Here is a 26,939-nt window from a genome sequence, read left to right as displayed (position 1 = left end):
GAAATTGAGCCCTTCGAGGCCCCAAATGCCGCTCGATTCAATGGCTAGGGGCATGAACATGTATCTATCGAGCAGATCTTTATATTTTCTTCTTTTCTCGCATTCTCTGCAGGCTGCAATAGCTCCTTCTCGAGATGAAGAAAGAGTGAGATTAGATGACGCGAAAGTGTCAGAACAGGTGAAATCCCAGAGAAGAATCCTTCCCCTCTTCCATGGTACCAGCGTCATGCCATCTGGCCTTTTATCATCAGATATGTTACACTCCACAAGTTCACGAACAGATGGAACTTACGCCGATGTGAGTGCTCTCCAGATAATGTCATTCACGTTCGAATGCCTCACATGTCTTCCGGAGTTACTTATACAAGATAGACCGTGTAGAACATTCTGCTCGACTGATGCACCACATTTATAGCAGTTGTGTGATTCACAGATGTCTACTCCTAGGCGAAGTGCAACTGCAATACGAAAACTTTCGTTTGGAAGGTGCAGTCTTAGGGTATGTGAAGGTAATGCCTATAGGCAAGCACCTGAAATTGGTGATGAGGAGGCGAGAAGTCTAGCCTTATCCTCTTGACTGTCTGCTTCTTGTAATAACACTGATTGATATAATTTGATGATTGGCTTGTCCCAAATTGATTGCGAACTTCTGCCCGTTATTTCAGGACGACTTAAATCAACTAGGTTAGACCAGTCAGATATGCCGTCTTGGACATCAGATTCTATGTGAGGCTCATTCAGTTGGTTGAGGAGTATCTCAATGGTATGCCGGGAGCCATATAACGAAGCTAAAAATGAAGGATACGCCAAATCGACAGCCCGATGAATACCAAGACCTCCAGAATCAACTAGAAGGGAGGCCTGTATCCATGTGTTGTTATTTAGGTTACAGTTGAATAACGATTCCAGTCCATATTTCAGAATGGTATCAAACTTCTCTAATAAATCGACTTCACGCCAAGAAGTAGGACAGCGTAAAAATAGATTATTCTTGGTATGGAGAACGACGCACGAAGGAGATAAAAAGCTGCATGTGCTGATACTAGGGCCAGACGTGACAAGAAAAATCTAACTTTTTAGTTTTCTCAACTAACACATTACGTGTGGCCTCAGGTGAAAGGGCTGCACCAAGTAGAAAGGCTGACAAGGTTGTGATAAGTTGTATTCCCGGTGTTGAATTTTTAAATTGTGAATATAACACTTCCATTTGATCTTGCGAAATTCCTAAAAATCCTACTTCACACTTCATAAAGTTTAAGTGTAGTCCGATGTCTGCTGCCATAGTTCGAACATTGTGTAGTTCACTTATAACTGTATCAGGATCTCCTGCTATAGTGCCATCATCTAAGTACCAGATATTTAATTCAGTGTTAATCCTAGACACTATGGACTGAATTGTCATGGTGAACAAAACGGGACCTAAAGGATCGCCTTGTTGTACTCCACGTTGCGAGAGTATAATCTTATCACCTAGAAATTATGGTAAAAGAAAGATATACATTAGAATCAAATTGGGATAGTAAGCGTGAAAATGGAAATGTATCTTTCAATGACGACGACAGTTATGATGAAATAAATTATTAAGTGCATATTGTTAATTAAGAATATATTTTTTTCGAAAGTGTGAATTGTTTTTATTCTACTGTATCTATAAATTGGATCATATTTGACCTTTTTTTTTTTTTTTATTCTGAATAGTTAGTTATAAAAGGAAAACTTCTTCTAATAATTTTCCAGGAGGTAATGTACCTAAAATGGAGGTATATAAAAAGGAGGAGAAGAAGGAAGGAAGAATATATTGTCATTTTAAAGTATATATTTTTTTAAATGTATATCTTGTTTATTTATTTTATTCAATTCGAAAATTTCAATTTATTAATTTTTTTACATACTAATAAAATCAATAATATAATTAAAGAAAATATATTTCAAAAATGCTTTCAACGAAATTAACCGAGATTCAATGCTGTCTTCAGTTAAAAGCCACTTCCCTTCTTTCTTTCCATATATACACCAGAGCTACTCACAACCTAGCTACCTTTTTATAGGAGATATTATTATCCTTTCACAACGTGGAGTTCAACAGGGAGATCCACTAGGTCCTACTCTATTTGCATTAACTCTTCATCCTATAATTAGAGATATTAATACTGAGCTCAACATTTGGTATTTAGATGATGGCACTATAGCCGGAAACACTGAGTCAGTATTACATACTTTAGATCATATTCGCACACAAGCAACATCGGTCGGATTGTCTCTCAATTACTCGAAATGCGAAATTGGCTTTCTAGGATTAACAAATGCTGAAACTCAAAATCTATATGACAGATTCAACGAGACGGCGCCTGAAATTAAATTATTAACATCATCTAACGCCGAACTGCTAGGAGCGGCTCTTACACCAGACACAAGGAGCAAGATATTACTGGAAAAGATTTCACCTTTAAATCATCTACTTTCACGCCTTTCCAAACTTTCTGCACATTCAGCATTTTATCTCCTCAGAGCATCTTTCTCGATCCCAAGATTGTTGTATTTTCTACGTTGTTCCCCCTCCTGGAGGGACGATACTCTACTTGAGAAATTCGACTATGCTCTTAAAACAGGATTGGAGAATATTCTTAATTGTACCCTCAGTGATGAAGCATGGCTACAAGCATCACTACCAGTCAGAAATGGAGGTCTTGGAATACGTCGCGCCACGGATCTGGCAATCCCGTCTTTTCTGGCCTCTTTCTATAGTTCAAGACAACTGATTGGAACCCTCCTTCAGAGAGAAGATGAAGTCACTAACCCGGATGTGCAGGACTGCATAGCCAGATGGTCAAATTTAGTTGGGTCAGACCCCCCGGCTCCCGAAAGTCGAAATAATCAGTCGGTCTGGGACGAGCCTATCGTGAATTACCGTTTGGATTCATTATTGCAAACTTCTAACAACATCGAAGATAAGGCCATATTACTTGCTGTCATGTCCCCTGAAAACGGAGCATGGCTTCAAGCTCTACCTTCACCATCTCTCGGCCTACACCCAGACAACGAAAGCTTCCGTGTGTCCGTCGCCCTTCGACTAGGAGCAAATATATGCGAACAACACCACTGCCCAAGATGCAACGCTCTCGTAGATAAAAGAGGTTTACACGGTTTGTCATGCAAAAGCAGTGCCGGCAGACATTCACGCCATTCGAATGTGAATGACATCATTTTGAGAGCCTTAACATCCGCAGGGGTGCCAGCAGTGAGAGAACCAATTAGGTGCAGCCGTTCAGACGGAAAAAGGCCGGATGGTATGACTTTAGTGCCCTGGAAGCAAGGAAAGTCGTTGATTTGGGATTTCACTTGCTCAGACACTTATGCACCCTCCAATCTGCAATTTTCATCGACCAAAGCAGGACTTATCGCTGCACGAAGAGCAAAAGAAAAAAGAAATAAATACGTTAATCTCCTAGATAAGTATTGGTTTATTGCAATAGCAACTGAATCTAGTGAATCCTGGGATCAAGAGGGCGCAAAATTTATTAACGAAATTGGCAAGCGTATATCCATGAAATCAGGAGACACTCGAGCTAAATCTTTTCTAATTCAACGCATAAGCATTGCCATTCAACGAGGGAACGTAGCCGCTATTATGGGCACGTTACCCACTGGTAAAGAATTAGAAGAGATTTTTCTTTTATAATTTCTGACGGCGCTTAGTACACTAAGAGCATTGAAATTTGGAAATATAGTTAGAGAGATCTAGAATACATTTGAACCCCAAATCTTCTGGGAGTTAAAGCGTCAGGCAATACATTATACAGAACTATGTTAACCCGAAGAAAATCTATCTCAGAGAGAGCACAGTAGGTCAAATGCATCGACCTCCGTTTGCATCAAGTAGAGTTCCTACGTCGCAGCCCTTTGAATGTCCGAAATTGAGTCAAAATGTCTCCCTTTCAACGTCATTTTTACCTTTGGAAACACGAAATAGTCTGCTGGGGGCCAGGTCAAGTGAGTAGGGTGAATGGTTGAAGCATGTCACCTGCTTTTTGCCAAAAATGTCTGTACTGCAATGGCTCTGTGCATTGTCGTGCAACAAGGGCCAATCACCCGAATGAACCATCTTGTTCCATGATCTTTCAAACAGTATCTTCACCAATGTTCAAGTCCTCCGTAATCATCCTGAGGGACTGACAACTATTTTCAGCCAGCTTTTCCCGCACTTTTTCAACATTTTCGTCAGTTCGAATGGTTACCGGACGGCTAGGTCTAAGGTCATTCGTAACCGCCTCCCAACCTTCATGAAAATGACGATGACACAAAAATGTTCGCTCGAGAAAGAGCATCATTGTTGTAAACTGTTTGAATTATGTTCCTGGTCTTAGTCACTGTTCGGTCAAGTTTTACACAAAACTCGATGGCTACTCTCTGCTTTACTTCACGAACAAAGAGAACAGTTCACTGAAAAAATTCGGAACATAAATTCGTGAATCCAACACACAACACTAGGTACTAAAAACTACACACAATAACAGCTTGGTGGCTATAGCAGTTACTTTACAATGTTGCCAGTCTTGAAATTTAGTAGACACACTGTGTATGAGTATATATATATATGTGTGTACCAGCGAACAGGATTGAAAAATGGAAATTACGGTTTGTCGATTTCACTCGGATTTACCTGAACCTTTCAATAATCATCCCTAAATTATTTTTCATATCAAATCGCCAGGCGAAAGTTTCAGTCTATCCCTGTTCCCCGAAATACATTTTACAATCGTCTCCCTTAATACGAGCTTCGTTGACGTGAGACCCAATGAATTTGCTGACTTGCATCCGAAATAGGATGACTTTTACATTTCTTTGTTCCCGAAACGAATAACTGTGCACTATTACTTAAATTATGTATACTAACCTTTATGAATTACTTTGTATTTCTTCTTTCTCAGAGGAGTAGATGGTAGAAATGAAGTACTTAAATCCAAAACTGATACCGCTAACTCCTGAAAATAAATAAAAAAAATAAAATTAACAAATTTATTGGAATCAAAGAGAGCTGTCTAATATATAAAAACGAAAGTGATCTTATGTGCGATAGAATTACGAGAAAAAAAAAAGAGACTGAATCATTTGAAATGAATTTTTAGAATATAGTTATCAATACCTCGAACTGAGTTTCCATCATGCCGTTTTCATTAAAGGGGGTAGGAGAATGGAGAGTCAAATTTTATAAGCAAAAAAGAATATCTCGAAACGTGGCATATAAGCTACTCATCACAAATAAGAAGACACGTGTCCCAGCGTTTTTCAAAATTTCGCTCCTAAAGGGAAATCAAATCGATGTTGTCTGCCTCATTATCATAGGAAAATGGCTGAACTGTTTGAAATGAATTTCTGAACATAGTACCTACTTCGAACAGGTTATTTTATCATTCACTTTCATTCAAATGCGTATCGTACGGGGCGAGTCGGGTATTTAAAACTTATGCGGAAAATGGGCATCTCATAAGCTCAAGTTAGGCAGATGAAATTTGGAGTATATAAGCTTCTTATTAAAAGTAAGTTAATACATCTCCCAGTTTTTTGGTAATTCCTATATTATTTTAATGTTCTACTTTGTGCTCATAAATTGGCGGAAGTGAGTACACGATTGAACTGTTTAAAATGAATTCTTGAACATAGCATTTGAGCTGACCTAAGTTTTCATCATTATTATTTGGATATCCTGGGGACAGAAAGATTTAAATATTTTGCAACGTTCGGGATGAATTTTTGAGCATAATTAGCACTTGACTCGACATGGGTTTTATTATTTTATTTCCTTTCAAATATGCACCCTAAGGAAGCAGAGGGAAGAGATTCTAACTTTTTTTTTTTTTTTTTTTAATTTCCTAAAATTCTATTCTTTCCGTTCAAAGAACGAGTGTTTCAGCTAGTATACAACACTCCCACAACACCTTATATCCATGTTTCGCGTCATCATCACATGTTTTTAAGGTTCTTCGCTATAATCCCCGTCCATTTTATTTTATTTTATTTATTTATTTATTTATTTTTTTGTAAACAACTTTATAACAATATGACAATTTTCGAAAGCAGGCTGTCTAGTACTTATATAGTTATTTTTATGTTTCATTACATCATACAGAATTTATATGACGTCAGCAAATTAATGGATTATTAGGGTGTAAAAAAAGACTAGAAAAAATTATTAGTGTATTTCAAAATATTCTTAAATTTCAGCTATTCTTTTGCATTTTTCAGAAAAAGAAAGAAAGAAAGGGAGAAGAATAGTGAAGAACCAAAGTTATATGATGTCGAATTGTCAGTGGACACTCTTCTAGGGATTGTTTCTGTTTGATTTAAGTTTTAACGTCGCTTTCAGCAATGAGCTTAGGAGACGTGAGAATACTGCTTAATTCAAACTTTAGTGTAACATAATTATAGCAGGTTCATGAACTTGAGGCCCTATTAACTATCTTAGGCTGGGCCGCTTACACAAGTATAGGAAAAATGTATAGGCCAGAAAGCACTGTTGGGATACAGACATGAGTTTAACAAATGTTAAGAATAGTTCTACAAACACCTAGGCCTACTAAAAGAAAAGAGCCATATTTAATATTTCTGTTTTGGTTTCAAAAGTCCCTTTTTCACTTTGCTATAAACACAACGAATTTTTTGGAACTGTACTTGATAGGTCCATAAAACACAAATTTGGATGGCACTGTTTGAATGTTACCATTGGACAATTGAAACTACTTAGTTATTGTTCTCAAAACCTTAACCTTGCACAGTTCTTTGAAAGCAATAACCCTCCCAACATACCAGTCAAGATCGTAGTACACAGCGTAATACATTTTAAAGCAAGATTCTGCTTTGGATGGATTAATTTCTTCTGACAAACTTTCATTGGCTGATGATGAAATTAGTTGACACTGTCACTATCTATGCACAGACTGGATTGTCAAAGTAGGAATTTTCCTATTTACTTCATATATAAGGTTATACTCATCACATGCTAAATAAACCTAAATTTGAAGTGGCATAATAAGAGACATGCCCTCAATTGACCTGAAATGCAATGTTACAGCATTTATCAAAATTTCACATCACTCTTCATAATTTTAGTCACAAAGTTACATAGTAGTCACCCCCACATTTCTAACTAACTTGTCACAATAAAATTATACTTTAAAAGTCACGAACTTCTGTGGTAAGCCAAAGTGAAGATATTTTTTCATAGCGTGACAATATAAAACTCATATTAGTTCGTAAGTAAGTACAATTGGGCTAGGAAAGTAAAGATATTGACGTTACCATTACTTAGTTTTTAAAAAATGATTTTGATTGATATTTAGAGTATGTTTTGGCCGTGTCTTACTTTTGAATGCAGAAGAAGAAACTGGAGCGTGTATTGTAAAGTTTACCGCGCAACGCAATGAAAGGATTCGTCGTAATGTTCATTCTCAGGTTGTTGGCAACAGTTACTTCAATTTGAAGATAGCAACGTTGCCACTTCTCTTAAAACTGCCTGAAACGTATGTACTTTCAAAGTAGTCTATTAGAAATGTACTACGCTGTGTTCTACGATCTTGACTGGTTTGTTGGGAGGGTTGCTGCTTTCAAAGGATTGTGGAAGGTTAAGGTGATATCCAGATTTGTGTTTTATGGACCTATCAAACTGGAGGGAAATGGGCCATTCCAGATTTCCAGAGGACAGCTCCAAACAATTCGTTGTGTTTATAGCAAAGTGAAAAAGGAACTTTTGGAACCAAAACAGAAGTACTAAATATGACTTTTGTTCTTTTGGTAGGCTTATGTGTTTGTAGGACTATTCTTAACATTTGTTAAACTCATGCCTAATGCCAACAATGCTTTCTGGCATATACATTTTTCCTATGTTTGTTTAAATGACTCTGCCTAAGATAATTAATAAGATCTACCTACTATAATTATGTTACACTAAAGTTTTAATTACATTTATGAGGTTTTTAAATGTTAACCTGAAGTTTACATACGCTAACATACATTACATTTCCAAACTCTTTTGTACATTTTTCATGTACTCGTTCAACTGTACATTGTAAAAGGTTTAATATTCATTTTACATGTCTTTCGAAAATGTAGTTTTACATATGTTTTACATAAAATTTGGTCAACAATAGGTTTAAAATATTTTCAATGTTCTTTTTCTGTATGATTACAATTTAACATCTGTTTCAGTCCATTTAAGTTAGCTAAAACTATTTTTCAAATGCTTTTAAATATTTGTTTTCCTTCATTGAGAATTTAGGCGCTTTTCGACATTCTCCACAAAATTTCTTGTATTCTTTTTTGTTTGGTAGTGTGTTTTATCCATGTGTATCTAGATTAAATGAAACTCAGATATGCTTTGTTTCAATGATATTTAAAATTACTCTTAATACTCAAGCAAGTAAATTTTCAGAACGAAGTATTGAATTTCATTTTTTGAACCTTGATATTTCGAGAAAATAAGTACATATTTCAGATCTGAAAAAAGTAAATTGTTCAGAATTGTCTGAAGATGTTCTTTGAAATCCTTACTCATTTTCTATTCTATGTGTATGAGCAGTAAGAGCCCTATTTTTTATTTCCCCTTAGGGGTAATAAGAGACACTGACTTCAACATTTTTCATAGTTTTTTTGGCATGAAAATGTGACTGGAAAAATGTGTTAATACATAAGCATTTTTTTAGTACAATCACATATATTTTTTTCTAGTTTCTCAAGAAATTAATGCAAGTGCTAAAATTTTATTCTGTCTCTTATAACCCCGGTCTCCCCTACCTCTTGTTCATATTTCTTTCTTTTGTTTTAATTTTGGTGATAGTGTTAGCTATCGACAGATGGCGTTGTTATTAGTTTCTGCATGTGGTTGTGTATTGTCTGATTCTGTATAGCGCAGGCATGTATTCTTGTCTGTGACGTATGCTGGAGCGCACTGTGTGTGTATAAAGTACGAGTATTGTGATAAGTTCGTATTATGACTTCAATGTGTAATTTGAAATTGATTGTCTTAAATGTGGGGCAAGTTCAAAGTTGTCTTCGGTGTAATCGGCGGTTGAATGGGGTAAAAAAAAAATTGTTGTATGCGACTTTCGTCATTATTGTTTGCTTGCTACATGCTTGCATTTTGATACATGCTGTGAATGGTATTTTGATTGCTGATTTATTTGATTATGGGTATGTCCACGGAAAGAGAGACAAAAATGTATATAAAAAAATATCATTGAAATTTGTAGTCAAGTTGTTATTTTGATAATAATATAACTGTAGTGTGTTGCTGGCATCACTGATTTTTTAAAAAAGAAACTACAAGTTTGTTACCTTTCCACAAGTTAACTTTCATCTACTAAATATTAATGTTGATTATACTACGCAAGCCAGGGTTGGCAAAAACCATGGTTTTTATTTAAAAAAAAAAAAAAAGTTTTTTTGGGTTTAAACCAGTTTTTTTGGTTTAAACCAGCTTTTTATGATTTAAACCAGCTTTTTATGGTTTAAATAATTTGCTCTATATATTTATATTACATATGGTCAGAAATAAGTTTGTTTTGTATTGGTCTTATTATGCAACAATCGGGTTATGCTGGAAGGGTCACATAATCTTAAAGGGAATCCAAACCGCTTCTCGGCTTACATCCGAGAGACATGCCCTCCATTTGAACTCGAAACCGGGACTAAGTGACCACAAAAGCGATACGTCTGCCGACTCACTCACGAAGGATTCCTGATATATATATATAAAAAAACGTTATACTGATCTTTACGTACTTGTTAATATAATTGTCAAGAGTCATTTCAGAAGGACACAAAGATAACAGTTGCACAATCGAAGCCATTATACAGAATTACATATGGACAATTTCAAAATACTGCAGATTTCAGGAGAACTAATTTAGTCCAAGTTAGTTCACTAAGATTTTTATTAGTCCAAGTTAAAGAAATACGACTTAATTTGCATATCAGTAAGAAAAGCGGATAAAAATACGAATTATTTGAGTCCACTTTGGCTCTGACCCATTTATACATAAATAGATATCAAAGATACTTCTGATTTCAATAAATGCCTCTCGTGGGGTTTGTATGACCCTCCCCCCAAAAAGTACGGAATTTCGATGTATTTTATCAATAGTAAACATTATTAAAACGAAACAATATTTAGAATTTTTCTTTGATTGCAATTGCATATCAATTATAAACTATAAAAAAATCACAAAAGAAACATTCATACAATAAAATTAAAAAGAAAAGAAAGAAAAAAAAAACAGAAGTTCCTTTTGAAGTTAAATATCTTTGAGTAAGAAATGGGGAATTTATGTCTGAATATAATACGAATAATATACGGGAGTGAAACGTGATAACTCACAAATGTGTATTCATCAAGATTTTACGAACACTTACAATTTAACGAACACATTTCTTTTTTGGTTTAAACCAGTTTTTTTTTTTTTTTTTTTTTTTTTAAACAGCTGGTGAAAACCACCCTGATGCAAGCTTTCTTTAGATTTAGGATTTTTAATAATTAAGCCAGGAAATGATTTAGTAGTTGGATGTAAAGAACCAATGAAATACGTAAGTGACAGTATACATTTTGTTTAAGTTTTTCATTATTTTCATATTTTGCAACCATATGTCAGCATACTTAGAGTAACGTGAGTTATCAAAAACATGATTTTTTTTTAAGTAATTCTCATTATAAATTATGATTTCAATTTTTAAATTTAGCTTCCATGTAATAATCCAGAAATATACATACGAAAGATGTATTTTTACTTACAACCCTATTTATTCTCAAATCACCGACATATCAAATATTGTAACGTGAGTTACCATTTTACACTGTAACGTGTGTTACCCAGTTGTTGCATTCAACCGACATGTTTCAGAATATTACATGTGGTGTAATATTGGTTACTTAATCTCGAAATCACGAGATATATGAGTCATTAAAAATTAATACTGTTAATAAGTTAACATACATCTGAAAGATTGAAAACACAACACGAAGAACAAAAGCAGAAGATTGTTTTAAGTGAAGAAGTCGACAAGCACCTAGGCTGAAAGATGTTGTAACAGTTAAATATATCAATGAAGTAAAATAAATAAATAAATAGAATAAAAAAAATTAAAAGCTCTGCATTTATCTTCGTCAATCCGCGAGACTCATGCTCTATTTTGGGCATAAAATGATGATCTGAAGACGACTGATTTAAATCACTTGATTTTTAAAATAAAAATCGTTGATTTAAATCGAATTCCGAAATAAATTAATTTAAAGTGAAAATAAGTAAAATCACGTTTCTGTTTTGTTATTTCGATTACGGAAATTAATAATCATAATACAGTGAGACTCAAATGTACAGTATAGTATGAAAACAAATGTCATGCAGAGGATGATTAGGGAAAATCCCGTTTTGAACAGGTAATGGAGCAATCCTGCTTTCTTCTTTTCCTAACATTGGGTTTGGGTTTTAAGATCGTTAACTATTTCAACGGGGAAATCACTGTCGACATTTAAGAAGAAAATTCTTTTTTGTGCGTGTCTGTTTGTTTGTTTCTAGATAATAGGGCGTATTTAGAGGGGTCCTATCCCCTCTCCAAAAAAAAATTTTTGTTTGTTTTAGAACTAGATTGCGGTATGAAATACATAAATTTCGCCTAAAGTTATGAGTATTTAAAAATAGGCCCCTGCCAAATATAAGTAACTTTTGTGAAAAAAGTGTCATTTTGATAAGCGTTGCTGTACCTTTTCCTTAATGCTTAACCTTTTAAATTATATCACCTATTTTTAGGTAATAGGGTAAAATCTTCATTATTCGATTTAAAAAGTACCAATAAGTCTTTTTACTTCGTTTTCTTCAACACTGGAGGCATTCTAGAACACGTTACATATGCTTTCACGCCTTTCTGCGTTGAGGCATAATGTGTGATGACGTCATAAATTTAAAAAGATGAAATTTTTTTTGTTATGAATATTATTATATTATTTAGCGGGTTACATTTTGCATTCAGAAGACTGAAATTTTGGACACTCGTTCAGTGCACCCCTTAATAATTTCAGATGTTTTCAGATCTCTATGAGGAAACAGCGGGGCAAAAATGTTTAATATATATATATATATATTTAACCAAAACAGCTTTTTTCGTGATTTTCCCGCCTCAGATGGAGACATATGAATGGTACCATTTCAAAGGCTGTTTTATTCTGAAGAAAATGATGTACGTACTATGCTCCTAGGATAAATAGGGATGTCTCAGGAAACTGTTATCTGAGATCCTGTTTTATACGGGAATCTGGGATATTTGGGGAATATTATTTTTCGCGGGCATATTTTTGCACCTACAAGATTGAAATTTTGCACATTTACTCAGTGCACCCCTCAGTATTTTTCAGATTTGTTTCAGATCTCTGCCTTAAAACAGGGGGAGGGGTCCACAGACGTAAAATTTAAAAAAAAAAAAAAAAAAAAAAAAAACTTTTTAACAGAAAATTCCTTTTTTCGTGATTTACCCGCCCCAAATACATGATGGAGGCATTTGAAGGGTACCGTTTGAAAATTTGTTTTATTCTGAAGAGAATAATGTACAAATCATGATCCTAGGATAAATAGGGATGTCTGAGGAAAGTTTTATATTACATCCGGGTCATCTGGGGCATTGTGGGAATGATCTTGGCTCATTGCTAAATAATTTCCTCACCCTTACTACTCAAGATAGAAACCTGAAATTTTGTACACACATTTAGTACACCCCTTAGTATTTCCCAGTTGATCTTGAGATCTGTGCTTTAACACAGGTGAGTCCAGAGGGGATCAAAATTTTTTAAAAAAAGTAAAAAAAAAAAAGAAAAAAAAAAGCCGATTACTCTCAAAATTTCTCGCTTCAGGGACATGATAGGGAAATGTGAATGTTACCGTTTCAAAAGCTGTTCTATTCTAAAGAGAGTGATGTATGCACCATGATCCTAGGATAAATAGGGATGATGCTGTAGCTGCTTGACTGAAAGAGCCATACGGAACATTTACGTTTAAAAAGAGCCATAATTTAAAAGGGTTAAGAAACATTGTTTGGGATTGATATAGGTTAACGATTAGGGATAATTCAAAATTCAACCCCAATACTTTCACTTAAATGATATAATTAGCATTTAATACTAATTCCTAATGCTTTTTCTTTAGTTTGCGACTTGCATTATACGAGGAGAAAGATTTGATTTAAATAAAAAAAAATCGATTTAAATAAAAAAAAATCAACAAAAATTATTTTTTTAAAAAAAAAAATCATGATTTTCCCCCACCTGATTAAGAGAGAGGATTCAGAGAATAGAAGAAACGGGAAGATTTACGAACTAGAACGGTACATAAATTTCATAACTGATACCTTTTGTGAACACTCTTACACGAAAAGAGAACAAGCCAAAAGTTAGTTACCAAAGTGACCGCACTCTGACATCAAGAATTAATTTTGATCCTAACATTCCTCTTGTCCAGGTAGTCTTTTCCGAGGATTACACCTGCACTGAACAACAGGAAATACAAAGCATTGGAAACAATCCAAGTCTCGCTATTTATATGTAGCATTTGCTACAAAAGCAATCAGATTCCATACGTAACAGTTTCAGATAATTTGGTTCATACAAAAAATATCATTGTCGCATACATATCAATAATTTTTGAAAGTATTCCAACTGACATACGAAAAGTCAGGGTGTGGTCAGATGGTCTTTCTTCACAATTTAAAAATAAGTTTATTGCTGCTAGTCTACCTGTATTTGAAGAGAAACGTAAGATGAAAATTATTTGGAATTATTTTGCTACAAGCCATGGAGAAACCTATTGATGGCATTGGAGAATTAGTAAAGAGACAAGTGCGGTAAACACCGTATTGACGAATAAAGTTATCGTTAACAGCGCATTTGGTTCTACAAAGTGGCCACGGAAGTCAGCAATGTTCATGTTATTCACCTGTTGACTGACGAAATTAACACACTGAACAGCGAAATGCATCTTAAATACATTTGAAGAACCAAAATCGATAACAGGCATTTAAAAAATCCATGCACGTACAAACGTAATGCAAATTTATACAATGACTCAGAATATTACCAAAATTCAACCCTTAACGCAGGCCTTTAATACACTATATTGTGTACGAGTCCAGTGATGAGATTAACACTGACGACCCTGAGCCCATTCATGATCCTTTACAAGATGTTACAGAAATCAAAAGTGTGTTTTGTGTTAGTTGAGTTTACTAACGAAAAACAGAAAAACTCGAGAAAAGTTTCGCTATGCTGCTATATGCTAGAGTGACATTGATAAGTTCTTGAATGTGAAGGTTAAATGTTTGAAATGCATTAAGAACAATAAACTTGTTACGGAACGGTACACGAAAATGATGTAACTCATGTAACATCAAGCCAAATTATACAGGTTTTACCTTTCCTGACATTCAAATGAAAGGGAACAGAATGTATTACAGATTTAATAAGAGAATTTACATCAAAGATATGTACAGTTTTAAGATGTTATGCTTACAAAGAAGTTCGTGTCCTTACTTTTAAAAGATGTTAGAAATTAGATTTTGATTTACACATAATAACGTGCAGGTCTTTCTTTATTTGATAATTATCTGCATAAATATGAAAGAGTTACTTTTTTTTTTTTTTTGAAAAGAGCGGAACTTATAAGTTTATTTGTGGTTAGTATTCTTCAAAACACGTCATCACGTCACATGAGTTACCATGGACATACCCTTATGCATTTTTATACTGTAGAAAGTAGTATTCAATTTTTCACTGTATTAAGAGTTTCGGGCCTTACGTGAATATGTAATAGAAATTTTATCGTAAATTATTTGGGGGCTTGACCCCCCCCCCCTTTAAATGTATTTTTTATTTGTTAGTTGTGTTATAGTTGGTGAGTGCTTTCTAAACTTTAGCCTCGGGGATGAACTTTAGAATACATGCCCCATTGAAAAGGATGTTATCTAGAACATCAGGTTAAAGCTGGAGCGTGTTTTGTAAACTTTGGCCCATGGATAAACTTTATAATGCACGTTCCAGCATCTGTTTGTAGGCATCGCATAGCATATGTCGGTTATAATTTCTTTTGTTGTGTTTTTCCTCTTAATTGTGCTCCATTTTTAGATTAATATTTTTCTGGAATACTGTTATTGTGAATGTTTTTTTTTTTTGTTTGTTTGTTTTAAATATGGCGGTGCGTTTCTTCGGTCGATAATAGTTCCAATGCGTAAGGGTGCTACCTACGCCATTGTATTATAATTAGAGCGGGCTTTGTAAAGTTCACCCGCGCTGTGATATTTTTATATTTTCACACCTTCATAATATGAAGGGTGTGAGTGTTCAACTTCATGCATTTTTGTACACTGCATTCTCTCAATTCGAATTCGTCTTCAAAATTTATTGAAGATAATGGGAATTGATGGACAGGTTATTGGAGTTATTAGAATTTCTATTTTGCCATTACTTCCTAGAATGTAGTAACAAGGACCAATTAACACATAATGTATGCGAATTAGAAATAAAAGAACTAATCAATGAATTAAATGAGAGATATATGTAAATGGAACAGGAACAATTATAACACATAAAGAACCGTAAATGGTCGAAAGGAACCGTGTGTGTCATAAATTATAACAGAACCCATGACATGAGGACACTAACTATACACAGATATTACCTACAAGTTGACTGGTGACACCCAAAAGTAGATCTCAAGAAACATTCTTCGTGAAGCCGCGATACTCAGCTTTGGGTCTCACTACAACTGGCTGAAGCCATAACACCCCTATAGACTTCATATAATACAGTATTTGGGTAAGAGTGCACTTTGAACAGAACAAGTGATTTTGTTGCAGAATATGGCATTGTTCACATGAGGGGCAAGTCTTTACTTTGACTCGGACAGTAACTTTAATCGGTTCTTATCGGTTCAGTCACTTGTTGGAACTGTTTGTGTCTTTGGTGCGACACCCTTGGCTGAAAGATAGATTGGTGGTGTTCCATAGTTTTTCCACTAGGTGTCTGCGTATGGTAGTTTGCTACTGTAATGTCACACGTTCTGTCTATTTGTAGTTAGTGTGTGTGTGTGCAAGCGCGTGATTCAATTTTCGTTTCAAGGCTAATCGAGTTAGCAAATGCGATTGAAAAACCGTTTAATGAATTTGATACAAAGAATTTAAACTTGACTTTTTTTAAATAAGTTTGTATTAAATTCGGATATTAATTCCTCTCGCTTTGCAGCATTATGTGGTTTAATTGACTTAGAGAAAACTTGTGATGGTTGTGGTCGAAGGCTGAAGCTATTTCCAACGTATGACAAAAGTGGGAGTTTATTGGTTTTTCTTGTTTGTATTAACAGGAACTGTGCTCGCTTTAATAAGTCTACGTCTGTACGGAAGGGAACATTTTTCAGTAACGTGAACTTGAGTATTGGGCAAGTGATCTTATTTTTTCGTGTGTGTAATTATGAGTTTATTATTCATGAGTGTTCTGGTATGGCGAAAATCTTAAGTACTAAAACTGTCTCCTCTTGGCTAACGTTTTGTCGGGAGGTCTGCTTAGAAACTCTAGTTAAAGAATCAGGTAGTGTAATAGGCACATATTTTATCACATGTGCATCCGAGATCTATTGTAATTACTGATTGCTGGAAAGGGTACAGCGTTTTGCATAAACAGAGGTTTTCAATTTTTATGCCATACTGGACCTCTGTATCATTAGCGGTGACTGTTTTTATTTTTTACTTGATATTATTTTTATTCTTGATTTGTTTTGCATTTTTTAAATTTACGAGATGTATTTTTATAGGGTTTATTTTATCTAGCTATATTTTAGGGAGGATTGGGAGCGGTAGCCCCCATGTGCTTCCGAATACAAGCTGTCCACATTTTATATTTTTCCATTTTGAAGTTTTAGCTGAAAATTAAATATCATAGTTGAACATTATCATAGTTTAGATTAGGTTAGTGTAGAAACTGGTTTTCACTTCATTTAAAGTATATTAGTTTTGTGTGGGGCTGGTTTTTGATCCACATTTTGGAGAACTTGTGAAATACGGTTGTTAGGGAATTGATCTATCTGAACCGGTTTACAGAGTAGTTTGGGAAGCAGTTCTCAAAGATTTTTCTATTCTCCGGAGTAGTCTAGGAGTAAGTTTGGGGGAAGTGACAGTTGTTTGTTCCGAGGAACAGATTCCTAGACTGCTTTGATCAACTGAATCGTTCATGAGAAACGATTCCTAAACTGCTCTGGAAACCGAGTCAGATGAATCGGTTTCAGTCCCTCCGAGTCAAAGTAAAGACTTGTCACATAAGGTGGGGTAGGATGGGATTAGAAAAGTTTGGACCCATTTTTTTTTTTAAAGTGCAATTCCTTGTATTGCTATTTATTGCGAATCGGTTCCTATGAATGTGCTGCTCAAAGTGCAGTTTTGCCAATATTTGTTACAGTGTGCAAACAAGTTCTTCAGGATCCTGATGGTGCCTGACCTCGAAAATGAATAGTTCTTAATACCTTATAGAAATGGATGAGTGACTTAATGTCTATCTGCACATACATTTGGTTTCACTACGTCGAACACACATTTTGACCGTAAGTCAACGAATTAACCTCAAATTTAGTCTTAACTAGCCTAACCAATACGTACCTATTCTGAACTTCTAAAATGTAAACACCTACGAAAAGGATTTCGATGAGCGAACAGCTCTGTTCTCACTCCAATGAACTGTGTCACTACCTTCTCGGACAAGCATATCTAGTATTATTGGTCGCTGAATGCCAGATTGATGATTTTTAGAAATAAAACCAGTAACGTCTTACCTACTACCGAAATCCTGAACGATTATCGTTGGCGTGGCTGCCATTGCTACTTAAATTACGTTAGAGGAGACGAATGTTTAAAATGTTTTACTATCTAATACGGTACTTGTTTATTAGGATGTAAATTAGTAAGATGAAAGCAAAGGCAGATATGGAAGTTCAGGATTAACACTAGCAAATTGAAGAGTTGACTGTAGTGGAAATTGAGATAGCTTCTTTGAAATTCGCTTTCTTACCTCATTTTCTCCTTTTTCAGTAGAACTTCTACCTTCGCATTCCATTTGGTTCAAAATTATCTTCTTTTTATTTAATACAAATATTTCGCATTGAAGTGAACTGATAAACACGAATTTAAAACAGTGTACGAATTTCCCCCTTCAACTTTAGTACGCTTGATGCAATGATACCAGAACCTACGGAATCGACGTGCTGGAATCGAAATTTCGGTGCAAGCAAATGTGGCCCAATTAATAACAGTTTGCAAGGCATTCGCGTTGTACTTTGCGATAAGAAGCATAATTAATATTTGCACGCTTTTTGTGCTGCGTCAACGATGTGCAAATTGTCAGCGACGCCAGTATGCTAGCTGTCTCCATGGGCAAGAACTCGCCTTAGCGCTCCCTGATCAACCAAACCAAAACGCTTCTCCAAATAGTTGCGCAATTTTGCGCCCTCCAAATCCGGCACTCCGGGAAACAATTCCCGGTTTTCCAATCCTCTAGTTACGTCACTGCAAATTGCGCATTTTAGCAGAATCGGTATATCGCTTACTCGCTTTAAAGCTTTTGCGAGACGTGGTGGTCCGCAAACTTTTGCGAAAACTTTTACGGAATGTGGGTCGATACGCTAAATATTTGGCCCCACTTCGCAACGTCTTGCGTGAATGTTACCCAGAATCTGCGTTTAATTTGCAATGATCGGCATAGGAGTTATAATTGTTTTCTTGCATGATTTATGTTGCGTTACGTTCCACTATTTTTGTGAAAGCTGATACGGATTTTTTTTTTTTTTTTTAAGTTTATCGTTCCACGATAATGTCCTTTAGGCCGAAGGAGACAAATGATTAATAAAAGAGAGTGAATCTGAAGTCAAAATTTGTCCTCTTCTACCGGAAACAAACTCGGGACTACGCTCACGGGAAGGCAAAAAGCAGTGAAGAGGGCTGATACGGAATGAAACCTCTATTTTCCAGCTATTAAAAGCTTTCTTCACGACTTATTCGTAATAGAAGTAGTCATTTACATTAACGAATATTTGAAATATTATTGAATTATTAGATAAAATGTATCAAGCTTATTTAACGAATATCGATTCTGAATGCCTATTATCTTCAGGATTGTAAACACGGATGGAAGCGAAAGGAACCCGGACCCCTCAACGACTTTCTGGCTTCCAAAATGGAGTTCGTCTGTTAAGTGTTTGATTAAACACGTTTACTACAGCAATTGGAGAATCTTTATAATAGAACAAATAAAGTGCTCATTTTTCGCACGGGAGTGAATAAGGTTTAATGAATATAAAAGTAAAAATTTCAATATTGATAAAAGGTCCTCTTGTTCCCTTTAGAAGCAGTACCTTCAAAATTACTGTAACAAATGTTCACTATTTTTTTAAAAAAATACGAGTTTATCCGCCTCATGCAGAGTCGTTTTGACATATAATTAGCGTCATATTAAAAGCCTGACTACTGCAGGAAACATATGTTAATCAAACTCTTTAGTTTGGCACTAATCACGTGCCAGAACGACTATGTATAAGGCCCTATATATCGAATTTCAGACATCCAGCTTAACCGAATCCTAACATTGGACATTTTCTGAATAATGCGATGAAAATTTTAATGCGAGTAATTTTGATTAAGAGTTTACATACCAGACTCCATACTTCCAACTTAAAAGAATATTCTCGTTGAGTTTTTCTCTATAAAGAATTCGAAATTCGAATATTATAAAAATTGATCCCTTCCCCATTAGAAGTCGAAATGTCGAGAACGTCGAAACATGTCTTTTCTTTTTAATTAAGAGGTTAAATCCCGAAATCTACACCTTTAACTTACATTTGGTAGTTCCCCAATAAAGAGCCGAAATTTATAGACTAATATAGAAATTGCTCCCTATTTCCCAATAAGGAGCAGAAGTTTTAAAAAATACTTAAAAACGTGTTCAATTACACACGTCTGCAACCAAAAAGCTGTTTGCATACGTTAAGCTGATTTTTGCGCTTCTAGGTACACCGAAGTCGAAAATGACCCTCGTTTCTTACTGTAACGTCAAGTTTTTGCACAATCGAAATGTAACGTGGTCAAACAGGTAGCTGGAAATTGCTAAATTGCAAATGCATCACACAAAAATAAAAATGAACATGGGAGATTAAATGTATTTGTGCTCCCCGTAACATGAAAATACATGTATATTGGTCCGAATGGGGATCACTGACACATATCATAATGTATCATGAATGAGGGTACGAAATTACAAAGAAAAACCAAAAACAATAACTCTGTTCATAAAACGAATTTAGTAAGATTACATCTTAGATTTGTAAAACGTTAGTAAGTAATTCTGGTTACACTGTTTGTTGCTCAAATACTATGAGTACGTGGGTTTTTGTTGGCCCTGAAATTAGAAAACTCATATCCGACAAATACTTCAATCAGCTCGACTCCAACTCAAAAAGAGGCTTGGGTTGCCTTTACTGTGGTCATCAAAACGTTTTGGAAAACCGAAAGAACCCACAGTACAAGGAAATGGAAAAAATGTTGCACACGTTCCAAAAGCATAGTTGCTCCATGAGCTTAAAAGTCGATATTCTCAACTCCCAACTTGACTACTTTCCTGACAATGTGGGAACAGTGAATGAAGAACAGGGGCAGCGTTTCCAGAAAGATATCAAAGAAATGATACGAAGGTATCAGGGGAACTGGAGTGTTACGATGATCAGACTACTGCTGGATGTTGTTTAGGGATCTTCCGACAGCCACCTACAAAAGGACAAGTTCCAAACGAAGTTTGATCTTTAAAAAAAGACGATATTACAAGCAATCTGATTGAGGATGATATTACTTTTTTTTTCTTCACGTGTGTGCGTGTTTCTTTACATTAATTTGCGTTACGCTATTAATGGTGTTTCTGTAAATCGCATATTTGTGTTCATATTTCTGTTTAACAATGACCATCAGTTTGTTCGAAACCCAGACGTTCCAGGACAGAACGGTTGTCATTCCTGGATTCAGCGCATCCCAACACATACGAATCAGTTAACTAAACCGAAACAGCTCAGCATTGTTTTATTTTTGCAGATCTGTGTTATTTTTAATGGGAAGCTCATATGCCATCTCTCTAACGTGATGTACTTTATTCTCAGAAAAAATATTTGTTTCCTGTAACTTTTCTTAGGATATATTCTTATACAGCCACGGATACAGGATATGACCAAGGGAGGGACTAAGCCATATTTCACCACTTTATCCAGTGTAAAGAAAGTAGGATTGAAGCCCATTTTATCCAGTGTATGCCTGAGCGTCAAGGGGGCTATAGCCCCTGTAGGCCTCGGGCTTGAATCCGTGCCTGGTCCTATATATTTAAAAATCTTTCTAGTGGCAAAACGACTTCACTGTCCAAATTTTATGTTTCTAGCTATAGTTAATGACCTGTATGTTAATGAATGAGTCATTTTTACTCTTTTATATAATATAAATAGTATAAATATGCAGGGGAAAAATCTTCTAAACATTACATTATAGTAAATACGAACTTTCCAAATGCAATAATAAGTGCAATACTGACTAGTAGTACAGCAAAAATCACATTATAGAGGGTACAAATAATTCGTGTAACAAAGAAGCGAGAGTTGAGCTCATGCATACATATACCTCGAGCACTATGTAGCGCCACTGGCTGAAATTCGGATCATGTTTTCGGGTAGAGTATAAGTTCTTGCAACAAGGGCTGTTCCGATAATCGAGTAATCGATAACAATTCAATAACATTTCAAAACCGTTTCGTCGATAAAGAATTTTAATTTTATCGAATTACAGAACTTCCGAGATTCTCGACATGTTTGAGGCACTCGAAGTATTCGGGACATTTGATGAGTTTGATATACTCGAACTGTTCGAGAGTCTCGTATTGTTTGAAAGCAGCAAATACATCGTGATGTGGTGGACAACATCATGTCGGTTTTTTTCAGGGTACTTGTTTCCTGCCACTTTTTCATTTCACAAAATTTTCCATCATCCTTCACTTGCTTTAATCATCGTCTCTCTTAGTCCATGGGTATTATGCATAGTCGTTCTGACGCGTGATTAGTGCCATACTAAAGAAATCGACTAACATAATGTTACCTGCAGTAGTCAAGCCTTTAGTATGACGCTAATCATACGTCAAAAGGACTCTGTATAAGGTGAATGCTGTCTATTTTACACCCAATTATGAAGTTCCTGGCAGGAAATGTTCTGCTGAAAGCAAAATTCCACGGCTTTATAATTCTGTAAAGGAAATTATCAGAGAAGAGCTTCCAAAATCCGAAGCTATTTCGCTTACGGCGGATTGCCGGACTTCTCCATCTTAACATCCTTACATATCTATAACAGCCTATTTCATTGATCAGAACTGGAACCTTAAGAGTTACTGTCTTGAATGTTGTAACCTTAATGTCAATCATACTGCAAATAACCTAAAAGAAGCCATAGTATTTAGTTTAGAGTCGTGGGATATCAACGTTGAAAAGGTTTGTTGTGCAACTACAGATAATGGCTCAAATATTGTGAAAGCAATACCATTGGCGCTGCTTTGGACACACCTTAATCTTAAATAACGGAGCATTCAAAGCTATGAAATCATTTCCTTTGAAATTCATTTTTGACCGGCTGAACAAAATAAGAAGTGCTCTATCTTTTAGCACTAGTCTTCGATGGGAACCGAAGGGAAGACATACTCCGCCTTATGCAGAGTCATTTTGACGTATGATTAGCCGCATACTAAATACCAGACTACTGCAGGAAACATATGTTAGTCGAACTCTTTAGTATGATACTAATCACGCATCAAAACGACTCTGCATAAGGCCCACTATTTTCTCAACCACTTTAATAAGATGGTGGTGCTGCAGCCCTCAGTTGGAAGCTTACAGGGAACAAAAAGATGCGATTAATCATGTCCTGAATCAAACCAAACATGTCCATCTAATTCTTAATCACAAGTACTAATGCTTGGTTGAAATGCTGCTTTTAGTACTAAATCCACTAGAGAACATGAGTGAAGCTATGTCGGCAGAAAAATATGTCATAGCTTTAGGGATTTGGCTTCTATATTAAGAGTTGAAGGAAGATATGAAAGAAATTGATGATTCAAAAACACAGTTTTCTGTAGAAGAAATGACTCAAGATATGGATACAGAGTGTAGAGTCAATCGTGAAACTAAAATAAATGAATATTTTTCAGTATTCACTGAAGCTTATGAGGAAAATGATGAGCTACAGCTACACCTACAACAAGCTCTAGTGGAAGTTGGAGAGGAAATTACAAAGAAAATGATAGTTCCTTTAAAAAAAGGTATGAGGAGACTAAGAAAAAGAATTTGATTGTGAAGCAGAGGTCTGCACAGCTTCGGGCCGGACTTAGGTCCACAAAATATATATTACTTTGGGACCAGGCCTGGCTCGGACTGTAAATTTTTAAATATACAACCATATTTCTCGGGCCTTTTCGGGCCTAACTTTGTAAATATACTGTACAACGATATATATTGCACCGTTCTTTCTGAAGAACTTTGAAAGCACAACAGCAAAATTAAACCTCTAATTGCTGTAAATAAAAATACAATTTTGTATTAATTATTCTTTCTGTAATTCGGGCTTATTTGATTATCACACGAGGTCGGGCCGCGCTCGGGCCTAAATGTTAAAACATATTTCGGACTCGGGTCGGGCCTCACATAAATTCACGGGCTGGGCCGGGCTCGGGTTAAAAATTCCGGATCGTGCAGACCTCTATTGTGAAGTTGCTTAATAGACCCTCGATCCAAAGACTTGTATTTTGATATGTGTGATTTGTCAGTAATTCGTGGTTAAATACAAAAAGAAATAAATATGGTTACTGTTAAAAATTCCGAGAAACATGCTCCTGAGCAGCAAAAGAGAAAATTATGTTTTGCAACATTTTTAAAAAAAAGTACAGAGATGGGAAAAGATAATGAAGTGACAAAGTATTTGCGTGTGAACAAGATTAATGCGGGGGCCTTCAAGCCGATGGTCTATCGCCGCAGACCGCTCGGCTTGGTATGAAGATGTGCGTTGTATGATTGCGAATAGATCCCGACAATATAAGGAACTTTAATCCAAAATGGCCACCCAAAAATCAACTTTATTTTTTAGCCATTAGCTAATCTGGATGTACTGTCATGAGTTTGTTACAAAACGGGGCAAGCACCACATAGTAGCACACACCCCCTGGGAACAGATTTAAACCATGGAGATGAAGACTGGCCGCAAGCATTCTTTCGTCCGATGTGTCGTTCAGCTCCCATTACTATGGCACTTTAAGTAGAGCTTAGTGTGCAGTAACATATAAAATTTCAATCAAATACTTTCCATTACTCAATAAAATTATTTGGTTCCGAGCTTTTTTTTAAAAAAAAAAAAAAATAATTGCAACAAATCTATATATGCTAAAATGGAAAGTAGTTTTTGGATTGTTATGGGTTAACACTGTGAAACCTAAAGGCTGGAATATATGAAATCAAAGTGTACACACATATCTATCTCTCTATTTATCTATATATCTTTCCATCTCCCTCTCTCTCTCTCTCTCTCTCTCTCTGTATATATATATATATATATATATATATATATACAGACACTATAAAGCAAGTGGGCTGATAGTATACGATAGTGTCGGGGATGATGACATCTTTACATCGAACTTTGCTTGTCGTGTAAACATTATTTAACATTAGTGTCTTCATCTTCGACGTACCTATGAGCAATTTACTGTATATTCGTGTATTGAAACTGGTGAAACAAATTTCAATGTTTTAGAATGAAAAAAAAAAAAAAAAGAAGAAGCCAGGATCGAGAAGCCTCAGAGAACTAACAGCAGAGATATATTATCTTGTAAACTATTTGTCCTTGCCTTGTGAGCTTATTTGAATTTATTTTTAAGACCTTTAGGCAACTGTGGCCGAACGGATGATGATGGGAAAATTAGCGGAATGAAGAAAGTGGTAGGATACTAGACAACTTCGAGAAAACACACACATTCGAAAAATGAAATGAAATGAAATCTTTGAGTTTTACGTCCCATGGTTATGCCGGATGGCTAAAGGAGACAGTGATGATGAGTAATGAATGAAATGGTGGAATGAAGAAAGTGGGAGGAAACGGGAGAACCCCGAGGAAACCCACGCACACGGTGTTTGTCCACCACAAAGTTCACTTGGCGGGGCTGGGATCGAACCCGAGACCCCAAGCACCAGAGGTGAACGGTCTATCACTGAGCCACCGCGGTCCCCATACACATTCAATGTTTGTTCACCACAAAGCTCACATGCCACTAACCGAGATCGAACCGACTACCACATACACCAGAGGTGAAGGCGAGTTATATGGATAAATAGTGTCCAGATAATCCGTTACCACAACCTTGAAATCGCAAACGATAAGACAGATGCCAAAACTCGAAAACATGTGTTTGATCATTTTAAAAGTACAACATATCAAAGCAAAAATTCTTGTCACAAGGCCACCCGCAGTGTACTGGGCGGGGTCCAACTCAAAAATTACAAAAGGTAAGGGGGTCAAGTAGCATATCGTTCGAAACTTCTTGGGAAATGAAAGAAGACGGAACAAGTCTCAATACTCTAAAATTACCTTGTGCAAAATGGCGGCCGGTCAAACTGTCAGCAAAAACGTCATTGTAAAGTCGATGGTCACCCCCCAAAAAATCCTGAAACGGTGAGGCAGATGTCAAAACAGGAAAACATGTGTGTCATCATTTCAAAAGTACAATGATTGGAAGTAAAAATATTTGTCTCAGGGTCCCTCACAATGTCCCAGGCGGGGTCATGTTCAAATTGTTCAAATAGCAAGGGAGGTCAAGTAGCACATCGTTTAAAGCTGTTATTAAATGAAAGCAGAAAGAACAAGTATGGACGCTCTGCGATAATACTGTGCAAACATCTTGCATTTTAGTTGTTCTTTCTGTAACCGGGTTTTAGTTTATTTTCACTTTAATTCTTGTACTCAACGGAAAGAAAGGAAATGCCCCTACTGTGAGATTCTGCTCTTTGAGCCCAATAATATCTAAATAAAGAAAAAATAATAATAAAATAAAAGCAAATTAAGACATAAAGAAAAGAAACGACATTTGACATCTTTGAGTATAGAACTGACTAGTTAACATATAATGTACTTCCACGAACATAAATAAGTAGAGGTTGGAGCCATCAGAAGTAAAGACTCTTACCTCTACTTATTTATGTTTATGACTGCACAACAGTGGTACTTATGCTCGTTATCTGGTTTATCAATTATAAAATGATTCAAACGAAAGAATTCCTTGCACCAGGAAGAGTAAATACGTACAAATGTCTCAGAATGAAAACAAGTGCCGATTGCAAAATGGAAAGTGAACGTGCTCAGAAAATCGAAATGAAGATGTACATTTTGACCGGCCGCCATTTTACACAGGGTAATTTTAGAGGATCAAGAGTTGTTCCGTGTTCTTTTATTTCTCAACAGCTTTATTTGATCATATTTGCCATTTGAAAATTTTGAGTAGGACCCCGTTTGGAACCTTGTGGAGGACACTGGGACAAACATTTTTACTTTCAATCATTGTACTTTTGAAAAGATGACACACATCTTTTTCTTTTTTGACATCTGTCTTACCGTCTCAGTTTTTTTTCTTTCTTTGGAGGTTGGCCATAGACTCTACAATGACGTTTTTGCTGACAGTTTGACCGGCCGCCATTTTGCACAGGGTAATTTTAGAGAGTTGGGACTTGTTCGTCTTCTTCCATTTCCTAAGAAGTTTCGAACGATATACTACTTGACCCCCTTACCTTTTGTAATTTTTGAGTTGGATCCCGCCTGGGACT

At 35.8% G+C, this 26,939-nt stretch overlaps 1 protein-coding gene across 1 annotated transcript in view; it reads right to left on the bottom strand.

The window, feature by feature from the left end:
* LOC145669688 (uncharacterized) overlaps positions 1-18,246 on the bottom strand; it is a 104,216-nt gene extending 85,970 nt beyond the window's left edge. Inside the window, exons 1-2 of the mRNA XM_081737972.1 lie at positions 18,080-18,246; positions 4,895-4,982 (exon numbers count right to left, since the gene is read on the bottom strand). Of these exons, the coding sequence (XP_081594098.1) occupies positions 4,895-4,982; positions 18,080-18,124 (133 nt within the window). The 5' untranslated portion in view covers positions 18,125-18,246. The remainder of the gene's footprint in view (positions 1-4,894; positions 4,983-18,079) is intronic.
* Between the last annotated feature and the right edge of the window lie 8,693 nt (positions 18,247-26,939).

This window comes from Thermobia domestica, chromosome 14, assembly GCF_964235325.1.
Source record: "Thermobia domestica chromosome 14, izTheDome1.hap1.1, whole genome shotgun sequence".
NCBI lineage: Eukaryota > Metazoa > Arthropoda > Insecta > Zygentoma > Lepismatidae > Thermobia > Thermobia domestica.
Note: the sequence above shows the minus strand (reverse complement) of the source record. Positions and strands in the feature narration are given on the sequence as shown.